General features: G+C 40.7%; 1 protein-coding gene across 1 annotated transcript in view; it reads left to right on the forward strand.

Moving 5' to 3' along the window:
- Window positions 1–12076: 12076 nt before the first annotated feature.
- The window catches only part of PSMD11 (proteasome 26S subunit, non-ATPase 11), a 28414-nt gene continuing 12883 nt past the window's right edge, over window positions 12077–27607 (forward strand). The window contains exons 1-5 of the mRNA XM_065909704.1: window positions 12077–12206; window positions 14567–14668; window positions 19977–20101; window positions 26145–26216; window positions 26614–26671. Of these exons, the coding sequence (XP_065765776.1) occupies window positions 12116–12206; window positions 14567–14668; window positions 19977–20101; window positions 26145–26216; window positions 26614–26671 (448 nt within the window). The 5' untranslated portion in view covers window positions 12077–12115. The remainder of the gene's footprint in view (window positions 12207–14566; window positions 14669–19976; window positions 20102–26144; window positions 26217–26613; window positions 26672–27607) is intronic.

The following is a 27607-nucleotide window of genomic DNA, read 5'->3' on the forward strand; positions in this document are numbered from 1 at the left end:
TATTTTACAGCATCAAAAATGAAAGAATATTCTTAAAGTTATCAGAGAGAGAAAACATTTCTGAGGAAAGAATAAGAATCAGATTGGCATCTGACTTTTCTTCAGCAACATCAGACACAAGAATGCAGTAGAGCATGTGGGAAAACCAGAGCTTCCTGATATGGTCTTTTCTTTTTTTACATTTTTTTCAAACTTTAAACTTTTTATTTTGTATTGGGGTATAACCAATTAATAATGTTGTGGTAGTTTCAGGTGAACAGCGAGGGGACTCAGTCATACATATACGCGTACCATTCTTCTGTAAGTCCTCTTCCCATCCAGACTGGCACATAACAGTGAGGAGAGTTCCAGTTCAGTTCAGTTCAGTAACTCAGTTGTGTCCGACTCTTTGTGACCCCATGGACTGCAGCACGCCAGGCTTCCCTGTCCTCCACCAACTCCCGGAGCTTGCATAAACTCATGTCCATCAAGTCAGTGATGCCATCCAACCATCTCATCCTGTCATCCCCATCTCCTCCTACCTTCAGTCTTTCCCAGCATCAGGGTTTTTTCTGATGAGTCAGTTCTTCGCATCAGGTGACCAAAGTATTGGAGCTTCAGCTTTAGCATCAGTCCTCCCAATGTAGTTCCATGTGCTATATAATAGATAATATAAAGTCCCATGTGCTATGCAATAAGTCCTTGTTGGTTGTCCATTTTGAATATCCTGCTATGTTCTTTTTTCCCAGAAGATTTTATGATGTACCTTTAAACTCAAGCTTGATGGCATGGGGAGGACAGAAAATTGAACTGTTCTCTCTGCCCAGAAGTTTTACAGATTATCTATACATTGAATGGAAGATGCATCAGTAAGAGAATTGAGACCATTTATAATCCAGGTATAATTTAGATGGACTATAGTTTTAGGACTTCCCTCATGGTCCAGTAGTTAAGACTCCACGCTTCCACTGCAGGAGGTATGGGTTCTATCCCTAGTCAGGAAATTGAGGTCCCACATGCCACGGGGTGAGGCTAAAAGAAACAGTACTCACAGGGCTAAATGGATAATAATAGGCATATGTTATGGACCAATATTTCTTACATTTGATTTTATGCAATTTTTTAAAACATGTTGTATGAGCTTTGTAGTTAACCCAAGCACTGGAGTGATGAGATTTTATTTCATGTGCTAAAAGAAAAGGTTTGATAAAAACAATTCAAAATCTCAAGGAGATATTCTCTCTGCCAAGAAACACAGCAAGGAAGGCTATAATTTATGATAGAAACAGCTCGTCAAATTTGACTTGAGACCTTTTACTCTCCCTTGATCAACTCTCTTTCTTTAGCTGGATGGATTGTAAATATTTTGCAACTTTGTATTTCTTATTGGCATAGAGAATGGCAAGTCATGGGATGTTGAAACTCCCGTGTAAAGTTATTTTTAGGTTCACAAGATTGCATCAAGAAACATTTTTTTTCATGCCACATTTCTGTTTAAGTCAGAATTATACTTGCCGGTTTCACAATTTCTTCAAAGTGCTGAAAGGAAAATAAATGTAGCAATTAAGAACTATATTCCAGCCAAACCACCAGACAAATTTGAAGAGGAAATAAAAATATTTGGAGGCACAGAAGGAGCTTAGAAAATTTGCTGTCCGTAAATTCACTCTGAAATAACTCCTTTTCATTACTTTAGTCAGAATTTCTTTTTTTAAATTTATTTATTTTTAATTGGAGAATAATTACTTTACAATATTGTGTTTGTTTCTGCCATATATCAACATGAATCAGCCATAGATAGATGTATGTCCTGTCCCATCTCCCACCTCCTGCTAGTCATTTTCTGAGGCCTTACACCCAGGTTCAGTTTTATCCAGAAGCAAAACATCTATTGCCCTAAGGATGCTCCAACCTAGGGGCACACAGAGGATACTGCTACAGGTATGTTGTTTTTTAGTCTGTTTATTTGACAGAAGACATGCTCTGCAAGGATGAGGCACAAGAAGAAACAATGAGCAAATGAATGAGTGGAACGTATTGTCTAAACATTGATAACATTAGAAAGTTTTAAAGTAATTATCAACCAAAATTCCAGTTATAGCAGTGTGGAAGCTCTCAGCAAGAGGAAATGAAAACATGTCAAGGATCTTGTGATCCTGTCTTTTCAAGGGGGAGATATAGGTAGCGATTACCTCTAGATATTATTAGAAAAATAGTGTTTAATTTTGTGTGTAACAATCTAAAGGTAGCCACTTAGAAGATTAAAAGTTGAGTAGAAAAAATTGAATGAAGAAATGATCAATCTAGTGGAAGTAAGGAACATAGCAATGGTGAGATAAAAAGGAGAAAACACATTAAATAGAACACTCAAAATTTATTTTATAAATTACCATAAAGAAAATGGGTTAAATACACTACTTTTTTAAAAACTCAGCATAGATTAGAATCATACATATATACAAAAACTTAGCCATATGATTTTTATAGGCAACATATGTAAAACAACATAGAAAACCTAAATATTAAATAGAAACAGACACAGGAGGCAAATAATACCTGAAAGACATCTAGAGTAGCAATTCAATATCACTCAAAATGCATGCACACACTGCTGTATTTAAAATGGATAACCAACAATGTCCTACGGTATAGCACCGGCAACTCTGTTCAGTTTTATGTGGCAGCCTGAATGAGAGGGGAAATTGGAGAACGGATACATGTATATGTGTGGCTGAGTCCTTTTGCTGTCCACCCGAAACTGTCACCACATTGTTAATTGACTATACTCCAATATAAAATAAAAAGTTTAGAAAGCTGGTATGGAAAGGAGAAAAGTTTTTAAGGGGAAATTTTACTTTTTAAAAGGAATCCAGGTACAGTCATGCAAATAATCTCAACAGTATTAATATTAGACAAATAGAAAATAAGATACTGCAATACTTTGTATGAGCCTGTGACAGAAAAGATATTAAAATTAACCAAAGAGAACAGACAGACTGCCTACAAAGGAACTTCGGTTGGACTGAAAAGAGTTATCGTTCACATCCTTGAAATACTGAGTGAAAATGCGTGTCAGCATAGGAACTTTGTACCCACTGGAACTATCAATTAAGAATAAGAGTAAAATAAAGACATTTTCAGTCAATGACAAAGTTAATCACTGACAGAGTTTCACTGAAGGAGAACCACACTAAAACACAAATATTGGGTTGGCCAAAAAGTTTGTTTGTTTTTTTCCATACAATGTTAATGAACATTTTGGCCAACCAATACAATAAGATATCTGAAGGTTTGGGAAGAGATGGCAGTGTGTGAGAGAAGGATTTCCAAAGAGAGATGAAAAGATAGTAATGACTTACTTTGTCTATTCTTTAGGTTTTGTTTTTTCTTTCTCTCTCTTTCTGGGGTCAATATTAGCTTAGAACTGCTGACTTTAGTTTCCTGTTTGTCTGCTGCACAGAGTATGAGGCAGAGAAGAAAGGAGTGGTATATAGTTTCATATTAGCAGGATGGTACATTATAGCACCTCCTATTTGCTCAACTATGGGATACAAAGAAAGCTCTGTGAAAAATTAACAAGTACATAGAGGAAAGAAATAGCTTTGGACTATGGGGTAGCGTGGAGGGGAGATTGGGCTTCCTAGGTGGCTCAGCTGGTAAAGAGTCTGCCTGCAATGCAGGAGACCTGGGTTCAATCCCAGGGTTGGTAAGATCCCCTGGAGAAGGGAAAGGCTACCCACTCTAGTATTCTGGCCTGGAGAATTCCATGGACTAAGGAGCCTGACAGGCCGTAGTCCATGGTGTCACAAAGAGTCAGACACAACTGAATGACCTTTGCTTAGTATGAACATAACTCACTTAGGAGGGATATTAGGGCTCCATGACAAGTTTGGAAGTTGTGTTGGGACAGAAAAAAAGCTTGACAGGGAAAAGGGGCAAGACCCATGGTGAGGAAGTCTGAGCTGAGAAATAGAACCGGCAGTTGATTGTGCCTCCATTGCTATAAAAATCAGCAACCAGTTTCGTTTAGCCCTCTAAGTGGGCTTCCTGAGGAAGCGGGTGTGTGCGTGCTTGGTTGTCGGACTCTGTGACTCTGTGAACTGTAGCCTGCCAGGCGCCTCTGTCCATGGTATTCTCCATGCAGGAAGCCTGGAGTGGGTTACCATGCCCTCCTCCAGGGGATTTTCCCAACCCAGGGATCAAACCTGCATCTCTTAAGTCTCCTGCATTGGGAGGTGGGGCCTTTCCCAATGTCGCCACCTGGTGCCACAGCTATTAATAATTTAATCAGTAACTTTATTTAACAGCCGCCATTTAATGAGCACTTATGTGCTTCAGTTATAGTGGTGAAGTATTCTACTGTCTTTGAAAATATAATCTTCAGGGACTTCCCTGGAGGTCCAGCGGTTGGGACTCCAAGCTTCCACTGCCAGGGGTGCGGGTTCTATCCCTGGTTGGGAAACTGGGATCCTGGGTGTGTATATACACACACATATATATAATCTTCAAAAATTCTGTGAAGTAGATTTTTTAATTGTGGTAAAGTACGTATAACAAAATTTACAATTTTAACCATTTTTAAAATGCACGCTGTGATATTAAGCACATTCACATTGTTGTGCAGCTATCAGGTGAAGTCAATTTTTAAATAATTAATATACATTTGTTGATACTAATATAGTTAATAGATCATAACATTTTAGTGCATAGGAGTACAGGCTTACAAAATTTTTTTAATTGAAGGATAATTGCTTTACAGAACTTTGTTGTTTTCTGTCAAACCTCAACATGAATCAGCCATAGGGATACATATCTCCCCTCCCTTTTGAACCTCCCTCCCATCTCCCTCCCCATCCCACCTCTCTAGGTTGATACAGGGCCCCTGTTTGAGTTTCCTGAGCCATAGAGCAAATTCCCATTGGCTATCTATTTTACATACGGTAATGTAAGTTTCCTTGTTACTCTTTCTATACCTCTCACCCTCTCCTCCCCTCTCCCCATGTCCACAAGTCTATTCTCTATGTCTGCTTCTCCATTGCGTCCCTGTAAATAAATTCTTCAGTACCATTTTTCTAGATTCTGTATATGTGCGTTAGAATATGATATTTATTTTTCTCTTTTTGACTCATTTCACTGTGTATAATAGGTTCTATGTTCATTCACCTCATCAGAACTGACTCAAATGCATTCCTTTTTATGGCTGAGTAATAGTCCATTGTGTGTATGTACCATAACTTCTTTATTCATATGGGCATATAGATTGCTTCCATGTTCTAGCTATTGTAAATAGTGCTGCAATGAACAATGGGATACATGTGTCTTTTCAGTTTTGGTTTCCTCAGGGTATATGCCTAGGAGTGGGATTGCTGGGTCATATGGTGGTTTTAAGGGTAGTTTTTTAAGAGATCTCCATACTGTCTTCCATAATACCAGTATCAATTTACATTCCCACCAACAGTGGAAGAGCATTCCCTTTTCTCCACGCCCTCTCCAGCACTTATTGTTTGTCGACTTTTTGATGATGGCCATTCTGACTAGTGTGAGGTGATCTCTCATTGTGGTTTTGATTTGCATTTCTCTAATAATGAGTGATGTTGAGCATCTTTTCATGTGTTTGTTAGCCATCTGTATGTCTTCTTTGGAGAAATGTCTGTTTAGGTCTTTTTCTCACTTTTTGATTGGGTTGTTTGTTTTCCTGGTATTGAGTTATATGAGTTGCTTGTATATTTTGGAAATTAATCCTTTGTCAGTTGTTTCATTTGCTATTATTTTCTCCCATTCTGTGGTTTGTCTTTTCTTCTTGCTACTCAATATGCCAGCAGATTTGGAAAACTCAGCAGTGGCCACAGGACTGGAAAAGGTCAGTTTTCATTCCAATCCCAAAGAAAGGCAATGCCAAAGAATGCTCAAACTACTGCACAATTGCACTCATCTCACCCGCTAGTAAAGTAATGCTCAAAATTCTTCAAGCCAGACTTCAGCAATATGTGAACTGTGAACTTCCAGATGTTCAAACTGGTTTTAGAAAAGGCAGAGGAACCAGAGATCAAATTGCCAACATCTACTGGATCATCAAGAAAGCAAGAGAGTTCCAGAAACACATCTATTTCTGCTTTAGTGACTATGCTAAAGCCTTTGACTGTGTGGATCACAATAAACTGTGGAAAATTCTGAAAGAGATGGGAATACCAGACCACCTGATCTGCCTCTTGAGAAATCTGTATGCAGGTCAGGAAGCAACAGTTAGAACTGAACATGGAACAACAGACTGGTTCCAAATAGGAAAAGGAGTACGTCAAGGTTGTATATTGTCACCCTGCTTATTTAACTTATATGCAGAGTACATCATGAGAAATGCTGGGCTGGATGAAGCACAAGCTGAAATCAAGATTGCTGGGAGAAAGAAATATCAATAACCTCAGATATGCAGATGACACCACCTTTATGGCAGAAAGTGAAGAACTAAAGACCTTCTAGATGAAAGTGAAAGAGGAGAGTGAAAAAGTTGGCTTAAAGGTCAATATTCAGAAAACTAAGATCGTGGCATCTGGTCCCATCACTTCATGGCAAATAGATGGGGAAACAGTGGAAACAGTGGCTGATTTTATTTTTTGGGTCTCCAAAATTACTGCAGATGGTGACTGCAGCCATGAAATTAAAAGACACTTACTCCTTGGAAGGAAAGTTATGACCAACCTAGATAGCATATTAAAAAGCAGAGACATTACTTTGCCAACAAAGGTCCATCTAGTCAGGGCTCTGGTTTTTCCATTAGTGATGTATGGATGTGAGAGTTGGACTATAAAGAAACCTGAGTGCTGAAGAATTGATGTTTTTGAACTGTGGTGTTGGAGTAGACTCTTGAGAGTCCCTTGGACTGTGAGGAGATCTAACCAGTCCATCCTGAAGGAGATCAGTCCTGGGTGTTCATTGGAAGGACTGATGTTGAAGCTGAAACTCCAATACTTTGGCTACCTGATGCAAAGAGCTGACTCATTTGAAAAGACCCTGATGCTGGAAAGATTGAAGGTGGGGGAAGGGAATGACAGAGGATGAGATGGTTGGATGGCATCACCCACTCAATGGACATGAGTTTGGGTAAACTCTGGGAGTTGGTGATGGACAGGGAAGCTTGCCATGCTGTGGTCCATGGTGTCACAAAGAGTCAGACATGACTGAGCGACTGAACTGAATTGAACTGAACTGATAGTTTCCTTTGCTGTGCAAAAGCTTTTAAGTTTAATCAGGTCCCACTTGTTTACATTTTTTTTAATTTCCATTACTCTAGGAGGTGGGTCATAGAGAATCTTGCTTTGATTTATGTCATCGAGTGTTCTGCCTATGTTTTCCTCTATGAGTTTTATCGTTTCTGGTCTCACATTTGGTTTTTAATCCATTTTGAGTTTATCTTTGTGTATGGTGTTAGGAAGTGTTCTAATTTCATTCTTTTATATGTAGTTGTCCAGTTTTCCCAGCACTATTTATTGAAGAGGCTGTCTTTGTCCCATTGTATATTCTTGCCTCCTTTGTCAAAAATAAGGTAACCATAGGTGCATGGGTTTATTTCTGGGCTTTCTATCTTGTTCCATTGGTCTATATTTCTATTTTCATGCCAGTACCATACTGTCTTGATGACTGTAGCTTTGTACAATAATCTGAAGTCAGGAAGGCTGATTCCTCCAGCTCCATTCTTCTTTCTCAAGACTGCTTTGGCTATTTGTGTTTCCATATGAATCGTGAAATATTTTGTTCTAGTGTTGTGAAAAATGCCATTGGTAATTTGATAGGGATCACATTGAATCTGTAGATTGCTTTTGGTAGTATAATCATTTTCACAATATTGCCTCATCCTATCCAGGAACATGGAATGTCTCTCCATCTGTTTATGTCGTCTTTGATTTATTTCATCAGTGTCTTATAACTTTCTGTGTACAGTTCTTTTGTCTCCTTAGGTAAGTTTATTCCTAGATATTTAATTCTTTTTGTTGCAAAGGTAAATGGGATTGAAATTCCTTAATTTATCTTTCTGATTTTTCATTGTTAGTAGATAGAAATGCAAGTGATTTCTGTGTATTGATTTTGTATTGTGAAACTTTGCTAAATTCACTGATTAGCTCTAGTAATTTTCTGATACTATCCTTAGGGTTTTCTATGTACAGTTTGAAGTAGATTTTTAAAATAATTTTATGGATGGCCAAACTCAATCTCAGAGAGTTTAAGTGATTTGACTATTAGTTGATGGTAAAGATTTGTGCTCTATATTTGTACAACTTCAAATTCCATACTCTTTTCCTCAGCGTCTAGTGCATTTCACAGGAGTAACTTGAAAGTCATCTTTAAAGATTATAAACCTAGGGTGGGAACCTGAAGGACTAACCAGTTTTCCAATGAGAAATGTGATTTTGGAATAAAGAGAATGGTAGGGAGAGCAGATGGTTGGCTACACAGTTTTATTAAAACCAGGATTTGGTTTTCTGGCCCAAATAATAATTTGCCTATCGCAGGTGGCACAGTGGTAAAGAATCTGCCTGCCAATGCAGAAGTTATAAGAGATGCGGGTTCAGTCCCTGGGTTGGGAAGATCCCCTGGGGAAGGAAATGGCAACCAACTCCAGTATTCTTGCCTGGAAGATTCCATGGACAGAGGAGCCTGGCGGGATACAGTTCATGGGGTCGCAAAGAGTCAGACACCACTGAGTGACTACATATTCCTGACTTTTCCCATGTCCACATTCCATATGTAATGCTATTGAAATTGACCTACTTTGTTTTTCATTATAACTTTATGTCTCTACCTTCAATGGAAAACCATTAGTATTATTGACCATAAGTAGAATGTAGCCATAAAACTAAAAACAAGGAACTCTAAACTCCATCTAGACACTGTTGCCTGCTCTCACTTTGTTAAAAATATGAATAAATATAAATATATAAGGATAAATATAAAAAATATAAATAAAAAAACCCATAATGACACCTCACTGAACATTTTTTCTTCAATAAGAAGGATGGAGAATATTAGAAATGGAAATACATCATTCCAAGAATGGCAAATATGGTCTGAGTGGACCTCATGGGAGAAGAACTGGAAAGGAACTGAGGTAGGCTTCTGTGGAGGGATTTGGATACCCTTGCATGATATTCCTGCTTCTTTCCTCTCATCTACTGAGTTGTCTGTCTCCCACCTTGGCTCTGGTTTGTTCCAAGTGACAGAGTTTGATTTCTGTTCCCTTGGCTAACTGGCTCAGTGTCTCAATTTCCCAATTCCTGAGGGAGGAATTGGATTGGTCCAGTTCATTATTTCAGGCCAGACCCTCTATGCCCCAGGTCACTGGTTAATCTGTGATACCAGTGAGATTGGCTCAAGTGAATAATCCCATAGTGTAGGGCACAGACATTGAGGGCAGAAGGTTGTGGCAGGACAAATTCTAGCACTTGTCTCATCATCCAGCAAATACATATTGGGAGGTTGCTGTGTGTGCAGGTAGGAGTTGGGAGCAAAACTGGACAAGATTGACAAGGTTTCTGAAACTCTGTGGAAGGAGTTGAACTTGAACAGGTGAAATAATAAAATCTCAGACTCTGTTAAGTCCTAGGTAGAATATAAACAGAATGCTATGATGGTTACTGGATTGAAAGTACAGGTGCTGATTCTTTCTTGTTGAGAGGATCTGTATGTTCTTGAGTGGCTCCTTTGGTGGACCTCACAATCCCCGTTCAGTGACTGCTTCCTGAAGTCCATCCTTCCAGCCTTTTATGATGGGTCTCCTTGCTCTCTCAGATGGCCCTGCTGAGCAGGTCCTTTCAAGATGGCCCTGTGTAGTCTAACTTCGCACTTGGCCCCTGCAAGCACAGGAAGCAGAGGCTCTTTCTCCTTGTCCCATTGTGGGGCACGTTACCCTGTTTCTCTGATTTGGAATTCTGCAGGCCAAAAGTGGGTAACTCTTCTCATGAATGTGCATGAAGGCCCCAGACTCCTGGAGAAACATATCAGGTTCACCTCCAACTTTCATAATGGTGGCTGTGCAGAGAAGAGCTTAAAAGTTCCTGTAGTCAGCAAGACATACCAGCTTGGCAGAAAGGTTTGGCAGGCACCCTTCATCTTTTGTAGTACCACCCCCCCCCAATTGTAGTGACGTAAGCACTTTATCCTCTTCTCTGATTTCTTTCTTTTTAAATTTTTTACTTTTTGGCAGCACTGCACAGCATGTGGGCTCTTAGTTCCCCAGTCAGGAATCGAACCTGTGCCACTGCAGTAGAAGCACAGACTTGTAACCACTGGATTGCTAGTGAAGTCCCTTCTATGATTTCTTCTAATGAATTCCTTTTGAATTTTTAAGTTTCCTGCTGTAGGATGGAAGTGGATGAAGGTTACATCTTTGGGGATGTAACTGGTAACTCTTCTTCAGAAGGTGGGGATACATATGGCTTTTGTTCTCTTTGGAATTTTACAGCCCGTTAACGTTCTGGTACAATATTAATTGGGTACCAAATTGAGAAGGGAGGAATGCCTTTTTTGAGCAAAGAAAGGCTCAGTTTTAGGAGACATTTAGAAGCTATTTTATCTAATTCCCCAATCAATATCATGAATCTTGTTTACTAAGATTTGATGAGATGTTATCCAGTTCTCATTTGAGCACATCCAGGAACTAGGAACCCATTCCCTAACTCTCAGACCTCAGGGCTGTCGATTACCATATGAGTTTCACCAAATCATTGAAAACCTCTATCTATAAAGAAGGTGGAAATGATATCTTCTTCACAGAACATTGCTCGTAAGATAAAAGGAAATAGACATATAAATTGCCTAACTCAGACAGGGGGCTTCCCCAGTAACTCAGCTGGTAAAGAATCTGACTGCAATGCAGGAGACCCTGATTTGATTCCTGGCTCAGGAAGTTCCCTTGGAGAAGGAAATGGCAACCCACTCCAGTATTCTTGTCTGGGAAATCCCAGGAACAGAGAAGCCTGGCGGGCTACAGTCTATGGGACCCTGAAGAGTCAGGACACAACTGAGTGACTAACTAAGCCCAGCCCAGCACAGCAACCCAGACACAGATGAGTCAGTGTTGGTTCCCTTTGTATTAATAGGTTCCTTTAGGAGGCAGCATATTGCTTTTTCTTTCTGGCCACTCCAAAGCAGCATGCAGGATCTTAGGCTCCTGACCAGGGATCAAACCTGTGCACCCTGCAGTGGAAGCGCGGGGTCCTAACCACGGGAATGCAAGGTCCCAGCCTATTGAATTTTTGGATTGTCTTCACCCGCAGAAAGATCTTCATGTTGAACTGTCTCTATTCCTTTTTAGTACTTCCTTTAAACTCAACTCTCAGTGGGCACATAGAATGTCTTTTTTTCCTTCTATTTGATAGCTTTTTGGATATGTGTAATATTAGTTGAAGGCACTGGAGACATTGGGGAAAAAAAACATTTTTTTCTTTATTGAGCTAGGGAGTTGAAGTAGCTGTTAGACCTCTATGTGACCCCCAAGAGGGATTAACTGAGTGAATGGGGCAAAGATGATATTTCACTTTCTAACATCAGTTTTCTCCAACACCGGTACCTTTAGTCACAGGCTGGCTAGGATTCTGTAGGATTCTAGCCTGAAAAGTGTGTGTGTGTGTGTGTGTGTGTGTGTGTGTGTGTCTCCCACGTGTTGCCAGACACTTGAAAGCATTTGAATAGAGCTATTCTTTGTCAACCACACAGTGAGCACTTTATGAGATTGTTTATTGCCCTGAATTATAATGGCTGAATGTGGAAGCTACAAAGAAAGCCAAACAGCTTTCACTGAATACCCAGGCGGGTGCTCAAACACTTCTCTCAAGGGCAAGCGAGGGAGTCGGGGGTTTAGACGCCTCTTGTAGGTGGCTTGGGGACTAGTCTCAGGCTCCAATGGTTAGGCACCGCCTCGTTTGTTCGTGGGCAGCCGCTAGGCGGTGCCGGAGAGCCTCGCTGGTGGGCGGCCAGCTCCCCGGCTCTCATCCTCACCCTTCGGCCCGCCTCCGCGGCCCCCGCGCAGAGACTACAGCTCCCTTGGTGCTCTGGGAGTGGAGGAGGGCGGGGGCGAGGGCGGGCCTTCCGGGCGTGTGTTTCCGGCGTCGGCGGCCGCGGCCGGGGACGGTGTGAGAGCGGTAAGATGGCGGCGGCGGCGGTGGTGGAGTTCCAGAGAGCCCAGTCTCTACTCAGCACCGACCGGGAGGCCTCCATCGACATCCTCCACTCCATCGGTAAAGGTCGCCGCGCGCCCTCTCTGTCCCCGCTGGTCCAGCTCGGCCTGTGTCGGTCGGCGGCGGCGGAGCGGGGCCGGGCTAGCCGGCACCGGTGCTGCTGACTCACTGTGTGTGTGTGTGAGAGAGAGAGAGGGGGGCCGGGCCGGGGGACCCGGGCCGCTAGGAGCTCCCTGGAGCCCCGGGGCGCCCATCCCCGTGGGAAGCCCCGAGGCAAGCCCGGCGTCCACTCGCCGGCTGCTGACTCACGGTGGGCTCGGCGCGCGGAGGGAGAGTGGGCCAAGCCGGGGCCCCTTCGCTCCCCAGCCTTGTCTCCCGCTCTGGCCGGTGCGGGCTGGCCCGGGACTGCGAGCGGTGCCGGCCGGCTGGCGGGCTTTGTCACGAGCTGGTCTGAGAACCTTCAGTCGAGGGCCTGAGAAACCCGCTCTGGACAGGCATTTCCCGCCCTTGTTGTCAGCCCAGCCTGCTCGGGTGGGAGTGCGAGCGCTCGCTCTTCTCTTGGAGTTTCCGTTTCTCCGGACGCTGGAGCTGCTACTTCTGCCAGCCCACCGTGGAAAGCTCCACTTGCAGGGGGCTCTTCCTGAGTGTATTTTGAGACACCGAGGGGGCACACACCTCAGGTTGGCATTTGGTTTGGGGAGGTGGCCGAGAGGTTCCTTTACCCCCCCCCGTGTAGGGTGTGAGAACCAGATGTTGGGGTGGGACCGCCCGGCCCGAGGAGGTGACTAATCGTCCTAGACTCTCCCGGAGAGGTTTGGAAGAGAGTTCAGAGTTAGTTATCAGCCGCGGAGTTCTGCGAACTCTTTGGAACCTGCCGGCTGCCCTTTGCCAGGGAAAAGGAAAGAAAAACGTCTCAGCACTGTAGTAGTATTGTCTGTCTTACACATTGCATGCGAATGGGGGAACTGACGTGGGAGCCCGAGCCGGTCACTTCCGACAGTTTTCTACTGGGATTCAGGTGTGAACAGAAATAAATTTATGATGACACAGAGCGCTTTTAATGCTTATCCATCAAGGGTTCAGATATGGCTAGCTCTTCACTACGCAGGCAGTAGTGATGTTTTTAATGTAGCTGGAGAAGATTCGGATTGAATCAACAAGTAGTTCGAGAACGCACGTGTACGTGGGACCTCCAGGCTGTTGACTTTGCAGTTGACTCATAAGTCGGTTGAATTTTGGTTCTCCCAACTTCCATGGAGAAAGGACAGTGACAGGATCTTGATGTCTTTATCTTTAGGGCTACTAGAAAAAGGGAAGAGGTGGGGTTAAGATGCATCAGTGAATGGATGATGTTTGTAAATAAGGGCTGTATTTCAGTTTGAAGTTCTGATCTTGACTTAAGTCAGTTACAGTTTCAAAACTAGTTATCTCAATGTGTATCTTTTTTTTAATGTGTATTTTTATCCTGTGGATACACACTAGTATTTACAACTAATGTGAGAAGCATGGGTTTTATTTTTTGTGTGTATTGTCTTTTATAAGGTGGGAATTATGGTAAACATTATAATCAGAGTATTTCTTGCTTGCCCACTGTATTAGGAGAGAGTTCACTGAAAGCTTCTTTGTTAGAGTAAGCTTGAGTCATGATGCTTGACAGTCTTACTTTTTCCAGACTCCATCATGGAGTATCAGAATTTTGGTTTTTGTCAAGTCATGATGCTTTGTAAGAGAAATGATAGCTAGTGATGATTACTAAACTTATCACTACAAGCTTGAAGAGGCTGGCCAGTGTTCAAGTGGTAGAATAGTTACTAACAGTTGGAAGTGGGACCTATAGCACAAAGTTATTTAAATAGGTCCCAGATCCCTTAAACTAGCTTCCCTCCTAAGGACCACACTGGAGCTGTGATAGGATTGTTTTTACTGAATGGCTTTGTAGAACTGCCACAGGCCTAAAGTTTATTGAAAGACTTGACTTTATAGTTATTGGTAACTTGGTCATTTGGTTTTAGTTTGTGGCAAGTAAATATGCAGTCAGGTATGTTTAATATTTTAACAGCGCCTGGCATGGGGCATTCCTCCACAAGCGTAAAGAACTTGTTTTGTTGAAATTTTGCATTAGCCAAGTGACAGCAACAGAAATCGCCAGTGTATGTGGGTGAGGGAAATTCTAAGTGGTAGAATGAAAAGGCACATTTAAATTCCAAAGAGAGGAATCTGTTCTGATGAGATAGATACATGGGACATGTACTGCATGATCAATTTACTTTTTCTTGTTTAGAGTTTTTTTCTTTTAAAGCTCTCTAGCATTTGTGTTTTGCTAACTGTTTGAGTTTGTATTTGGTCTTGTGAGGGTGAAATTTCCCTTAGTCTTCGTTTTCTGTCAGAATTTTAAGAGGGTTTGCGTTTTCCTCTCCCAGTGAAGCGTGACATTCAGGAGAATGACGAGGAGGCAGTGCAGGTCAAGGAGCAGAGCATCCTGGAACTGGGGTCTCTCCTCGCCAAGACTGGACAAGCTGCAGGTAAGTGCTCCAAGTGGATTGCTTTCTCTTCCCTGAGGTGCTGCGTGAAGTTTCACTTTTTTTGAGGGAATATAGGACTGCATCCACACAGTTTATTGGTATTGATGTTCCATTTTATTGCCCACTTGTTGAGTTTTAGTTTTCTATCAGGAAGTTAAGAGGCCTTTAAACTCAGTTCTTTTTCATGGATGACTTTTGTTCTGCAGGTGAAGGAAGAATCCTGTTTCTGTTGGGATATGATAACCTGTGGTTTGTTTCTGCTTCGGAGTTTCACTGCATTCCCTTACATGTGGGCAGTAGCAGTTTTCGCTGCTTTCATGGATCTGTTCTGATGTATTTAAGGTGGAGAGTACCTAGGCCCCTGCTTTCAAAATGACCAGGGATTTTGTATCCAAGGAAGTGATTTGCTGTCTTTTTTTCCTGATACACAATGGGTAAGACATCAAATGGAGAGAACCTTCTTAAGATTTCTCCACTGGTACCTAGAACTTTGTACCTGTTGTTGCCCAGTCTAGTTGTAATGGAACCATTGACTTTCCAGGCTCCAGGTGATACTCTGATTGGCGTGTCCTTGGACTGAGAGAGTCCTGTTGACCAGGAAGGCCTTTGACCAGTGAAGTGGCAACAGTATTCAGAGAGTAGCCTGCTTAAACTTAACATGGATGATTTTAGTTAACTTTAAAGTGAATTTAGAGCTTATCTGATTAGAATGGATTAAACATAGTTGATCTTGTGGATTACTTTCTCCCAAATTATGTTGTTATCCAAGAGGATGATAGGTATGCCTTAGCAAAACTTCTTGAAATTGAGAACAAAGATCTTTCCCAATTAAGGGTGATAACTTACTAATTATTAGACTTAATCAGTAGAAAGTTGAGTAAAGTTGTATGAAATTGGGAGGATGTATTTATATGGATCTTGTATCTTATTTAAAATATCTTTAAAAAGAAAAACTATTTTTAAGTGCTTACTGTGAACGAGTTACTTTAAACCCAAGTGGGATTTAGCTTACTGAACCCTTGAAACGGCTTGATAAGGTAGATACTATTACCTATTTATACTTGAGGAAACTGAGCACAAAAAAGTTAGATGTCTTACTTACGGGCACCCAGTTAGTATGGGAGAAACAGGATTTGAATCCATGTAGTTCTGCTTAGCTCATGACCTTGAGTTATAAAGGCTATTGCTTTCCATAGTTATTCACTTATGAGTTATCAGTGGTAGGTGGTGGTTTTTTCATTGTATGCTGACTTCTATTTAACATGTATATGGATTCCTTTTGCCTGTCAGTTAATGTTGCAAAACAGTTTTAATGATTAGTCCACATGAAATAATAATTTTCCTGAATTAGAAAGCCGGGTGAAATTATTATTATTTTTTGGCTGTGCTGCACATTTTGTGACATCTTAGTTCCCTGACCAGGAATTAAACCTGGACCCTTGGCAGTGAGAGCACAGAGTCCTAATCACTGAATCACCAGTTATTTCCCTGAAATAATTTTTCTGTTGTTGAACCATTCAGATGTCTACTTTTTCAAGTAGAATGGATAATTAAAAACAGCATGTAGTATAGTCAGTGTTTCAGAAAACTTGTCTGAAAGTGTTACTGTTTTGCTTGAAATTACTATTTCCTGCTCTACTCCCCCCTTGTTCATTGCCCTCCCCTCCCTGTGAGCCATACCTGAGAAGTTTAGATGTGTACAGGGAGACCTACTGGACTCTTAACAGGTGAATCATAATAACTTTCAGAAATGTTTCCAGGTTACTTATCGTTGTTTTCTAAGAAAGACTTTGAGGAGTATGTTAAGGAAGTTTGGGGCCTACATTCATTTACCTATCTTTGCTATTAATAATTGATCAGTTTTTGATGTTTCCTTTGAATTTGGTGTTCCCTGAGAACAGAACATCTGTTTTGTTAATTTTCAATTTTGTTTTGTTATGCATCTCATATATGGCTAGAATTGTGCTGAGTAGTCTGCTCAAATAGGTAGGGTCCCTGCTGGACAGTAGACAACTTGGGAATTAATGAATAAGACTGTCTGATGCATGCTTGTGATTGAAAGTTGTGGTCTTCATTATCAGACGTGATGTCTTGGCTCGGGACCTGCAGATTTCATAACCTGAAACCCTTTAAAGGAATGTGCTGAGTTCTGTGAGGTTCTGTAAAGGAAGTTCTGGTCATACATTTGCAAATAACTTCAGTAAGTAAAGAAGGAAGAAGTGAATATGAGTCTATCAGAATTAAAAAAAAAAATCATTGTGTGAAAATGCAAAGAAACAGGGAATATAACCAAGAATGAATAAGCTACAGTAATAGATTAAAATGAAAAATGAACTGAGTCTTTTGGCAACTAAGAGGTAAATGCTTTTCTTTTAGAGCAAAAAGAATAACTTGGAAAAGATTCTGTCGTGCTAACAAGTGCTAGAGAGAAAGGCAGATTCCTTAGCTCATGTTTCACTTCTGCCTTTTCCAGGAAGGAAAATGATTAAGAAAAAGATAGAAATAACACCAGAAAAAGAGAATTAAAGTCAAGGTAGGTGAGAGAAGAGAGAGCAAATTCTCTTTTTCAGTAAGTTCAAGTTTCTAGGCTCTGACAATTTCTGTCTTTTAATATCAAAAGAATAGATGTAGCAGATATGTTTATAGAGCCACTATGATGCTGAGAAAAATCATGAAGGATGGAGAGGTATAAGGAAAATGAGGAGGGGCAAACGTTATTCCACTTTTCATAAGATAATGAAAAGAACAAATTCTAGACACTGTAAGCTGGTAATCATCAGTAAAGTTCTGGGACAGATTATTTGATTAGGTTTTAATCAAAAAAGCAGTGGGTTTGTTAAGAAAAAATTATTCCAAACTCACCCTAGTTGTCTTTGGTTGGCCTTATCAGATCAGATTTGCAGGACTCCGTGGACAATGGCTTGCCACCTGTTTTTGTAAATAAAGTTTTATTGGGACATAGCCATGCCCATTTGCTTACATATTACCCATGACTGCTTTTGCACTACAGTGGCTGAATTGAGTAGCTACCGCTGAGACTGTGTAACCCACAAAGTTGAAAATATTTACTATCTGGCCCTTCACAGAAAAAGTTTGCTAACCCCTGGTTAGGAATAATGATATAAACATGTCTGATGTAAGCAGCCTTTGAACATTTGGCATGGCAAATGGATCGATTGTTGACCTGGAGGGAAGTCTCTTGCATCAAGTCATAGGGATCTGGACTTGTTCTGGTCAGCATCTGGCATATGACTAAAGCCATAGCAGAAGGTGTGCTTATTTCTGTAGATGATTCAGTACAGTAGGGAACAGATTTAGGATTCAGGGTTGTTGCCAAAGCCAGCAAGACTAAATTGTGTAGAAAGGAAAAAGTTATAAACTTAAACTGTTTATCAAAACTGAGGAACCGATCTGCACAAAGACCTTATGGACTCAGTCTGAACAAAGAGTACTGTTAGCAAAAGCAAAACATGCTTTCTTGTGTTATATGTGGCAGTCTGATCAGGAGAACTGAGCCATAACTCTACTGGTCTGACCCTAGGTGGAACATCGTTTTCAGTTCTGGGTACCACAAGTGGTACGTTTGCAAACTAGATTTTATTCGGAGGAGGGCAACTAAGGTGACAAGTAATCTAGAAAGCAAGATGTTGGAGGAACAGTTGAAATAGCTAAAGCTATTTAGCTTGGAAAAAGGGAAATTTAGGGAGATACATGCATGTGTGCTAAGTTGCTTCAGTCATGTCCGACTCTTTGCGACCCTGAGGACTGTAGCCCGCCAAGCTCCTCCATCCATAGGATTCTTCAGGCAAGAATACTGGAGTGGGTTGCTGTGCCCAGGGAGATACAAGTGATAGTTATCTTCAAATATTTGAAGCCATGTGGAAAGAGGCTATGGACTTATGTTTCAGAAAAGAACAATTGAGTTTGACCAAGATTGGAATTATCTGCTTTCTGAACATTTCTGTCACTGGAGATTGTTCAGAATTGTTCCAGGATAATAGAAAATGCTGTAGAAGAAGGGATGTTGCACTCGACTACTTTTAAAAAGCTATGATTATGTAATTGAAGTTTGCATAAGTGCACAAGGAATTTGAGGGAGAGAAACGGGTGTAGCCTGGCATTGGCATGGAAGACTCAGTAGGACCTCAGCTGACCTGAAAGGGCCTCTAAGCTCCTCGTAGGTCAAGGTGATGGGGTGGATTCCAGGTGGCAGCGCAGCAGCGAGGCCTGGCCGCAGGCGGTGTGCAGTCAGTACAGGGCTGAGCGGAGGGACAGCTTGGGGAAACCTGAGGCGGCGGGCGTCCCAGGTCAGGATCGGGGAGTGAAGGGAAAGGTGAACTGTTCCTCTCTGTATAGAGTTCCTTTTGTACCTGACACTCCCCGTGGTTTCTGTGACTATGCTGGCAGATGAGGATTTCAAGACCCCTAATTAGCATTCTCTGGAGGGGGAGGTTTGCTTGCCCTGAATTAGAGTTCTCAGGAGGATGAGTCTACAATTTGAGGCAGTGACACTAAAGTAATTTTAACCTACATTCCAGGAGTACTTCCTTAGTTGGTCAGTTGAAATATTCTCTAATTTTCACTCTTGTTTCTAACGATGCCCCCTTAAAATTACTATGCCACCCTCTGTTCTCACACTAGATGGGAAGAAGCCTCTATGGTGATCACCCTTTTTGTCATACTTTAAGACTCAGGTTTTGTAGATTAATGAGGAATTTTAAAAGGGTACAGTACAACTTTAAGGGACAGACACCCTAACTTTCATGTGAAAAACTGATTCAGAAGAGTGCCATGGAAATTACATTGGTAAAAGGCTAAACTGGGCATAACTTTAGGAAGGGAGGGAAAAAGGAACCTGAAATTGAAGATCTCTGTTGAGATTTCTAACTAAGACAGTCTTGGAAATTAGAAAAAAAAAAAGTTCTTTTAACTCTATAACCTGATAAATTTGTTGGCTGTGGGGAAGTGATTTTGTTCAAGGTGGTTGAGGCATGGCATATTTCATGTTCTAGAATACTGCTTTCTGAGAGTGTGAGTACTTTGCTCTGCTCATGAGGTAGAGAGCCTGGAGCATTTCCCAGGACCCTCACAGTAATCCAGTGGCCAAGTGGGGAATGGAAGACAGATTTGGTGTAAGCTGTTAACGTTTTTGCTACTCTGTTACCTGCTGAGAATGCTTTGAATTCCTGTTTCCTTTTGACTGCTCCCAGACATAAGTACTCATTTTATTATCTTGGGTCATCGTTTAATGGGTATTTTGTCCCTAATATTGATGAATACTTTTTCCTGTGACAATTGCCTTCCACAGAGCTTGGAGGACTCCTGAAGTATGTGCGACCCTTCTTGAATTCCATCAGCAAGGCTAAAGCCGCTCGTCTGGTCCGATCTCTTCTTGATCTGTTTCTTGATATGGAAGCAGCTACAGGACAGGAGGTAAGCTACTTGAATGACAAAAGAGACGAAGTTTTGTTTGGAGCGAAGTCTTGTTTCAGTGAAGGAAGTGCCTGCCTGCACTGCAGTGGTATGTGGAAGGGACGGCAGGAGGACAGCGAGGGACTTATCATGTCAGTTTCTCTTTGTTGCAGGGCATTTGATACTTTGGGTCTGTTCCATGCTTTGCTTTGTAAGTGGAGATTGTCAGTGGTCCCTGGAATCCTCATTACCTCAGGGTCACAAACTGATTCTTGTCTTTGAGGTGTTGTATTGCCACACCTTTGTAATGTTTTCTGTGTCTGTGGTACTCTGTGTCACAGAGCTCCTCATGAGCACTAATTAAGTCTCGTGGCATCCCTTCTTGGCGTGTCTTGTATGCACTTATGTCTTTATTGAGGAGTGAGCATCCATCTCTCTGTGTCTCGTGTGTACTGAAGTGACTGGCGTACCTGTCCATGTCCTCTACGTGCTCAGGACTAGATCCTGAGCTGTACTGAAGAGTGCCTCTTTGGAATCACTGAGCGTCTTCCATTTCTTTTCAAAGAATTATTGTCTGCAATTCTGGAGAAGGAGACGCTACCAAAGTTAAAAAACTCATTCTGTAAAAAGTGGTAGATTCAAGCAGGGTGTATGGTGGCTGCTTGAATCTGTTTGTGGGAAGAATATAGTTGTTGTCTTTTCTATATTGCTCAGCAGTCACTGAATGTGTGCTGTGTTAGGCACTGTTACAGGTACTAGGGATTCATTTGTGACAGTGTACAGTTACTGCTCTCATGAGGATTATATTTTAATGAGGAAGGCAGATAATGAACAAACATATAAAATGTCAACTGGTATAGTGGCAGGGGTAGGAATTGGTAGGTAGTTATATGTCTCATTATTTTCCATGGCCTCCGGGTGTAAAAGATATGAAGGGGCTTAGTGGTGTACTGAATAAACAATAGGGAACTTCAGAAACCTAGCACTTACGGATCTCACTTTGAAATCATGTCTTTTGTAAAATCTGGTTTCTTAATGATTCTTTGAAACCTAGTTTAAACACCATAAACTAACTTCGTTATAGAAAATTCATTAGTAGAGAAGTCTTTAAGTTCATTTGTTTTTCGCAGAACTGTGTTTCATGATAGTAGATCAAAAACAGATATTTAGATGGCTGCCTTTTGAACCAAAGCATTAGAGTTATTTTTATGAATAATTTAAAAGAGAAAGTAGTGTTTCAAAGAGGTGTTACTCTTGTGTAATCCTAACTTTAAAAAAAAAATTGTATTTGTGCTCATGAAAAAGTGATGCCACATTTTTTGTTTGAATTAGGATGCCTTAGAATGAGCTGACCAATAAATGTTAGCTTGAAACAGACTAATTAATGTTACTTAAAACATTTTAGGCAGAAAAAATTAATTATCCAAGGTGCTTCTTTGACTCCACTCTTGGAATTTGTCTCTTCCTGTAACAGTGAACTGGCTCAGTGGATAGAACTGCATTTGTTTGATGGTCAGTTCTCCTCCTCCTGTATCCAAATTATCCAAATCATAATTTGGTGCTCTCCTGTAACTGGTTTGTAGGGTTCCCTGGCCTTTGTCTTGTGGCTCCATGTCTGGTTAGGCCCTCCTTTTAACTGTGTGTACGTTGCTGTTCTTCATTGTACATTACTTTCTTGTCAACCAGAGGTTTTTCTTCCTTATCCTAGGGTGAAAGGAAACACTCTCACATATTGTGTCTTTTTATTGTCAATGCTAAGTAAGATCTATTGGTCTTTTTTGTTTGTTTTTATTGATTAGTAGTTTAGCTTTTTATCAAGAGCCAGAGTCTTACTCCACTTAGCAGGTCTTTCAGTAATTTTTGTGGATTACAGATTGTTTGCTTGGTTTGGAATAAATTATGAACCATCCAGATAGTTCTGTCTGCACCTCAAACTCGACATAGCAACATCAACATCCAACCATTTATTAAATTCTGTCAATGCAACTTTCTCCAATCTTTATTCTCCACCTCTTTTTGTATTGTTCTCTATGTACAACTGCCATCTAGTTTAGGTTCTAATTATTTCTTCTTTTTTTTTTGGAGGTATTGTTCATGTACGAGTTCTAATTATTTCTTAGACTACTGCAAGTCTCACATCACCACTTTGAGAGATATCCTACCCAGTAACCCTCTGAACATCTTATTCCTGTCTGTACACCCCTGACTTGAGCCTTCAATGGCTCTCTGTTGTCTGCAGAATTCATGTTTCATGTTTCTCTACAGTACAGCTTATCAGGACAGTCTGGTCTCCTGGTACTCTGAAGTGTACCAGACATGCCCACCCTCTTGGGTGCTTGCCTGTTTGCTGAGCAAGGCCTGTGCACTCTTCATGATGTGCCTTTCTCTTCTGTAGCTCCGTGTCAAGTACCATCTCCTCAGATTTTTCCTCGCTGATGTTACTGTGATCTGAACTCTTCAGTGATCCACGCTGTGTTTTGTACATGTTATATTCCTGATGGTTTTGCCTTGTATGATGGTTACCTGAACATTTGCTTTATTTTTTTTCCTGTAATGCAGTCTCATTCAGATGAAGCCCTGTATACCTTGTAGTATCACAGTGCCTTTCTCATTCCTAATTCATGGCTATTCTGTAACCATGGCTACCTCTGACCTCACCTGCCATATTATTCTTTCTTTTACTTTATTTACAGCTGTAACATTGGCTTTAAACTGTTCTAACTTTGGGGCATTTTTATACATTTAATTTTTTTTTTTTGACCATATTGTGTGGCTTGTGAGATCTTAGTTCCCTGACTAGGGATCTAACCTGTGCCTTTTGCAGTGGAAGCATGAAATCTTAACCACTGTACTTCTAGGGAAGTCCTGCTCTCAGCCTGATCTTAACACAGCCTTTTTTCTTCACCATTTTCTTCATCATTTGAAGTCTCTGTTTTCATCTTATTTCCTCAGAGACCTTCTTTTATCACCGTATCTAAAATAACCCTATTTCTGCTTTCTTCATGTTTATTTTGCTTATTAACATTCATTTCCTACTTAGAATATAAATTTCGTGAGGATAATTACTGTGTCCTATTCACTGCTGTAACGTCCATACTTAGAGTAGTTTGGCCCAGAGAAGCTACCTAACTAGTATTTGTTGAAGGAATATATGGATCATGCCTTCTCTATGGTAGATGCTCAGGAGATATTTTGTTGAATTAAGACTTAAGTTTATTGACTTGAGATACAACTATGGGGTATTGTTACTGCGTTTGTCTACGTGACTCAAGACCTCTGACTTGGGAGAGTGGAAAATTCTAGGTTCTTTTAAAATTCTTTGATTGAGTATTGGGAAAGGATAGAGGAACAAGGCATAGGTAGATTACTGTCATAGAAGTATTGAGGCCTGGGGCAAAATACGAAGTTTTAGGACATCGGTAAGAGATCTAGAAGTGTTGGGGAATTTAACATGAAGAGTATGGGGAGGGGATTTTCCTTGCCTTTTTGTTTTTGGTGACTCACCATAAGTCAGATAGAGCTACAGCTCTTCAGCTTGCTGTGTTCCGGAAGCTGACGTGATTCAGGATAGGTTCTTTTTTTTTTTTTCCCATTTATTTTTATTGGTTGGAGGCTAATTACTTTACAGTATTGTAGTGGTTTTTGCCATACATTGACATGAATCACTCATGGATTTACATGTGTTCCCCATCCTGAACCCCCCTTCCACCTCAGGTTAGGTTCTGGTCACTTGCCTAGGAAGTGAGGCTGTGTGGGTGGGGTGGGCGGCTGAGGATTGGGATGGTTGGCAAGGAGAAGGGGAGTAGAGATTTAGGTGAAGAGGGGAGAAAGAAGACTGAACCAGATCCCTAACCAAAGAGGGAGCTGAAATTCCAGAATTGATTTTACCTTGCAGGCATGCCTAGGCAATGTCTTTGGGAGGCTGTTTTTTGGTGTAGTCTATCCACCTGAAGCACACAGTAGCACGTTTTAAGAAACCTTACGTCAAAAAATACTGTTGAATTAAATAATTGTTTTAATGGAAGAAAGGGAGTTCGTGCTAGAGAATTTCACCCTTAAAAGAGTAGTTAACAAAAAAAAAAAAAAAGAGTAGTTAACTTTCTTTTCCCTTAGGAATTTAGTGAATAAAGGCATATAAAAAATGGTTTAGTGTATTTATTTAAAGCTTAAAAACATCTAATTTGACTGTTTTAAGCTGTTGCACTCAAGTAAGGGCTTCCTCCAGAGGCATGGACTTCTTGTGTATTATTATTTATCCCCTTTATCAGTCATTGTTAGCATTAACAAAGCACAAAGCCTCTCAAACAAAAGGGCAGTGAGTGGCCTTTAAATTTTTTTTCTTAGAACTGACGCGCTGGTTTCACTGATTATAATCTTAGATATTGCAAATCATGTACCCTGTAATTGAAAACTGATTGTTTATGTAAAAATTATCTGCTGTAGGAGAAATGTCTCTATTGACCTGAATTTACTAAGTGTGAGTTGAGATTGGGTCAAGTGCTGGTCCCAAAAGCTGATCATGACCTTGGGTGAGTCACTTAGCATATGGACTGTCAGGGAAATGGGGACAGGTTTGCTAGGGTAGAACTCAGTGTTTCTTAACTAGGGGTATATATCAGAGAGGCCAACCTTTTTTTCCAGACTACTGAATCAGGTGTAGGCATTCATTTCAGCATTGTCAAACTTGCTGGGTAAAACTGTTGGTAAGCATTTCTTAGTCCCCCAAAACACGGAGGACTAAAGACTTTTATTCTTGTTGCTAAAAATATTCAACAAAATATTTTCAGTTCCATTCATGTATGAACAAAAATCTTACTTTGATTTTAGTCTTTTAGAACAGAACTCAAAACTGAAATTGTGATTGGCCTGCTTTTATTTCAAGTTTTGTAGAATTCATGAGGGTGGTTGAGTTTATAGAGTTGGGGATTAAGTAGCCACTAGGGGGCCCCCTCCGGTGAGATATAAAGTGTTCATTGACTTGCTGATGAGTCTTCCAAATACCAGGTAAAGTCATTCATTTATCTACTGAGCTTTATTTTACCAGTTAGTTTTCTGGAAAGCTTGGTTTCTTTTTATCTTATGCTCTAATTATGAATCTTAATATAAATTCGCAGTAACAGAAGTGATAGATGACCTGCAGCACTTAATATGTACTTGTCAGAGCTCCTGTGGCAAGGATACCTGATGGCATGTAGACCACCTGGCGTAGAACACTTCTTTAAGTTAGTCACTTTGCATGGGACATTACTGCTTGGGTAGCAGGCAGAACTGGGAGTTCAGAGTTCTTTTATAAAAAGTTTAAAAAGCCCCTTTAAGTGTTAAGCTAATTTTAATTTTTTTTACTCACTTTCATACTTGCTAAGTTTGCTATACTGTGATGAGAATTGTTACTTGCGCTTTGTAGACTCTGGAAGGGAAGAGTCATCTGGGCCTTTTGAATCTTAAAAGCACCTATTGAAAGAGTAAGACACTTGTGCCTAGACTGAGAATTTCTCCCCTTTATGACTGATATATTCATGTGAACACATTACTGTTACTATTCAGGAGAAATTTCTGGTTTAAAAATGTCTCAGCTGGAGAAGGAAATGGCAACCCTCTCCAGTATTCTTGCCTGGAAAAGTCCATGGACAGAGGAGTCTGGCGGGCTGAAGTCCATGGGATTACATGACTGAGCATGTGTGCACGAGGGTGGAGGGAAATGGGTTGGTAGCAATAAAGTGGTAGAACTAAAAAAAAAAAAGTCTCAGCCATTATAGAACTAACTCTACATTCCAGGACTGCCTATGTAGCCTGGGTTCCTCCTGGGAAGGTAGATGAGGAATCTTGAAGACAAAGCTCTTTTCCAAAGGAACACAGTCTAAGCACAAATATACTCTGTGTGTAAAAAGCCAAGTTGATTTTCCATTATGCTATACATATTGAGATACTATGATTGAGGCATGCTCCTGAGACAGTAAACATGGATAGTAATGCATTAGGAGGAAATGAAGCTGTTCTCCCAAGCAAGGCTTGTGGGAAGAACGTGAGCACATAATGTTGCATATACTGTCTCTCCCTGTTGCAGGTCGAGTTGTGTTTAGAGTGCATCGAATGGGCCAAATCAGAGAAGAGAACTTTCTTACGCCAAGCTTTGGAGGTATGTGGCTGCGTTAGTGTTGATTTCAGGTCTCTAGACATTTGACAGACTGTGAACATGAGTAGCACCATCCTGATCAAAAGTATTTTCAGCAGCTGTGTATTATCCATGCACCCAAAATGATGGGTAGTAGACCTGCTCATGAGAATTGCTCTGGTTGAAGCTTTGATACCGACCTGCTGCTTAGCTCAGAAAAGTAAGCAGCAACATGGTTTAGTTACTGGCTATAATAGGAGATAATGTCATGGGCTAGATGATTTTTTTTTAGGCTGAATTTGATGCTATCATCAGGACTTGAATATTCAGCAGTAACAGTTTTGTGACTGTCAATCTTTGATTTCTTTCTTTGGCTTTTTTTCTCCCCTTTCCATCAGTCAATGCCTTTTCTCTTTCTTAGGCAAGACTGGTGTCTTTGTACTTTGATACCAAGAGGTACCAGGAAGCATTGCATTTGGGTAAGTAAGCTGGTGGAAGCTAGTAAAGTGTCTTAGCTGGCTCTGTGTATGTGTGTGTGCACCCGCGCTCAGTCATATCTGAGTCTTTGTGACCCCATGGACAGCAGCCCACCAGGCTCGTCTGTCCATGGAATTTTCCATGCAAGAATACTGGAGCAGCTTGCCATTTCCTCCTCCATCTTAACTGGCTAAATGAATGTATTCTGAACCTGGGTACTCTTATTAGTTATGTATTAATAATTTATATTCTGCATATAGCTTAGAAGATTTAAAGTGGCTTACAGTTACTGAATCTGCCATGGAAAAGTGGCATTTAGAAGTTCTAAGAAACTGTCTGTCAACATTAGGGAACAAAAGGGTGGAACTGCAAGTATTTACTGACCGTTACATTTACTATATCTGTTTATCATTAAAATCAATTTTAAAAATAAAAAAATTAATTGGATGTAAATACATATAGGAAACCTGAAATGGGCCAACTAAAGGCTTCTTTTGGCCTTTAAACACCCTTAAATCTTTGCTTGCTGCTTTTTAAAAAATTAATGGATATAGCTGGACTATTTTCTCCAGGTAGAAGAACATGACTTTCATGATCTATTAAGTTGAAAAATTGCCAGTATGTAATTCTTATCCTGCAGAAGTGCTATTTTCATATGGTTCTAACAAGTAGCATTAAAAGAAAAAAAACTGCTTTAATAGAGAGATAATTCACAGACCATAAAACTCACCCTTTAACAGTGTACAGCCAGTGATTTTTAGTCTGTTCACAAAGTTGTGCAGCTGTCACCACTGTCTGATTTCAGAACATTTTCATCACCCTAGAAAGTAACCTTGTATCCATCAGTTGTCACTCCTTTTAATCCCCCATTCCTCCTCTGTGTGCCCACATCCCAGGGCAATCACTAATTAGTTTTGTCTCTGTAGATTTGCCTAGTC

The sequence above is a fragment of the Muntiacus reevesi genome, chromosome 18 (assembly GCF_963930625.1).
Source record: "Muntiacus reevesi chromosome 18, mMunRee1.1, whole genome shotgun sequence".
In the NCBI taxonomy this organism is placed as follows: domain Eukaryota; kingdom Metazoa; phylum Chordata; class Mammalia; order Artiodactyla; family Cervidae; genus Muntiacus; species Muntiacus reevesi.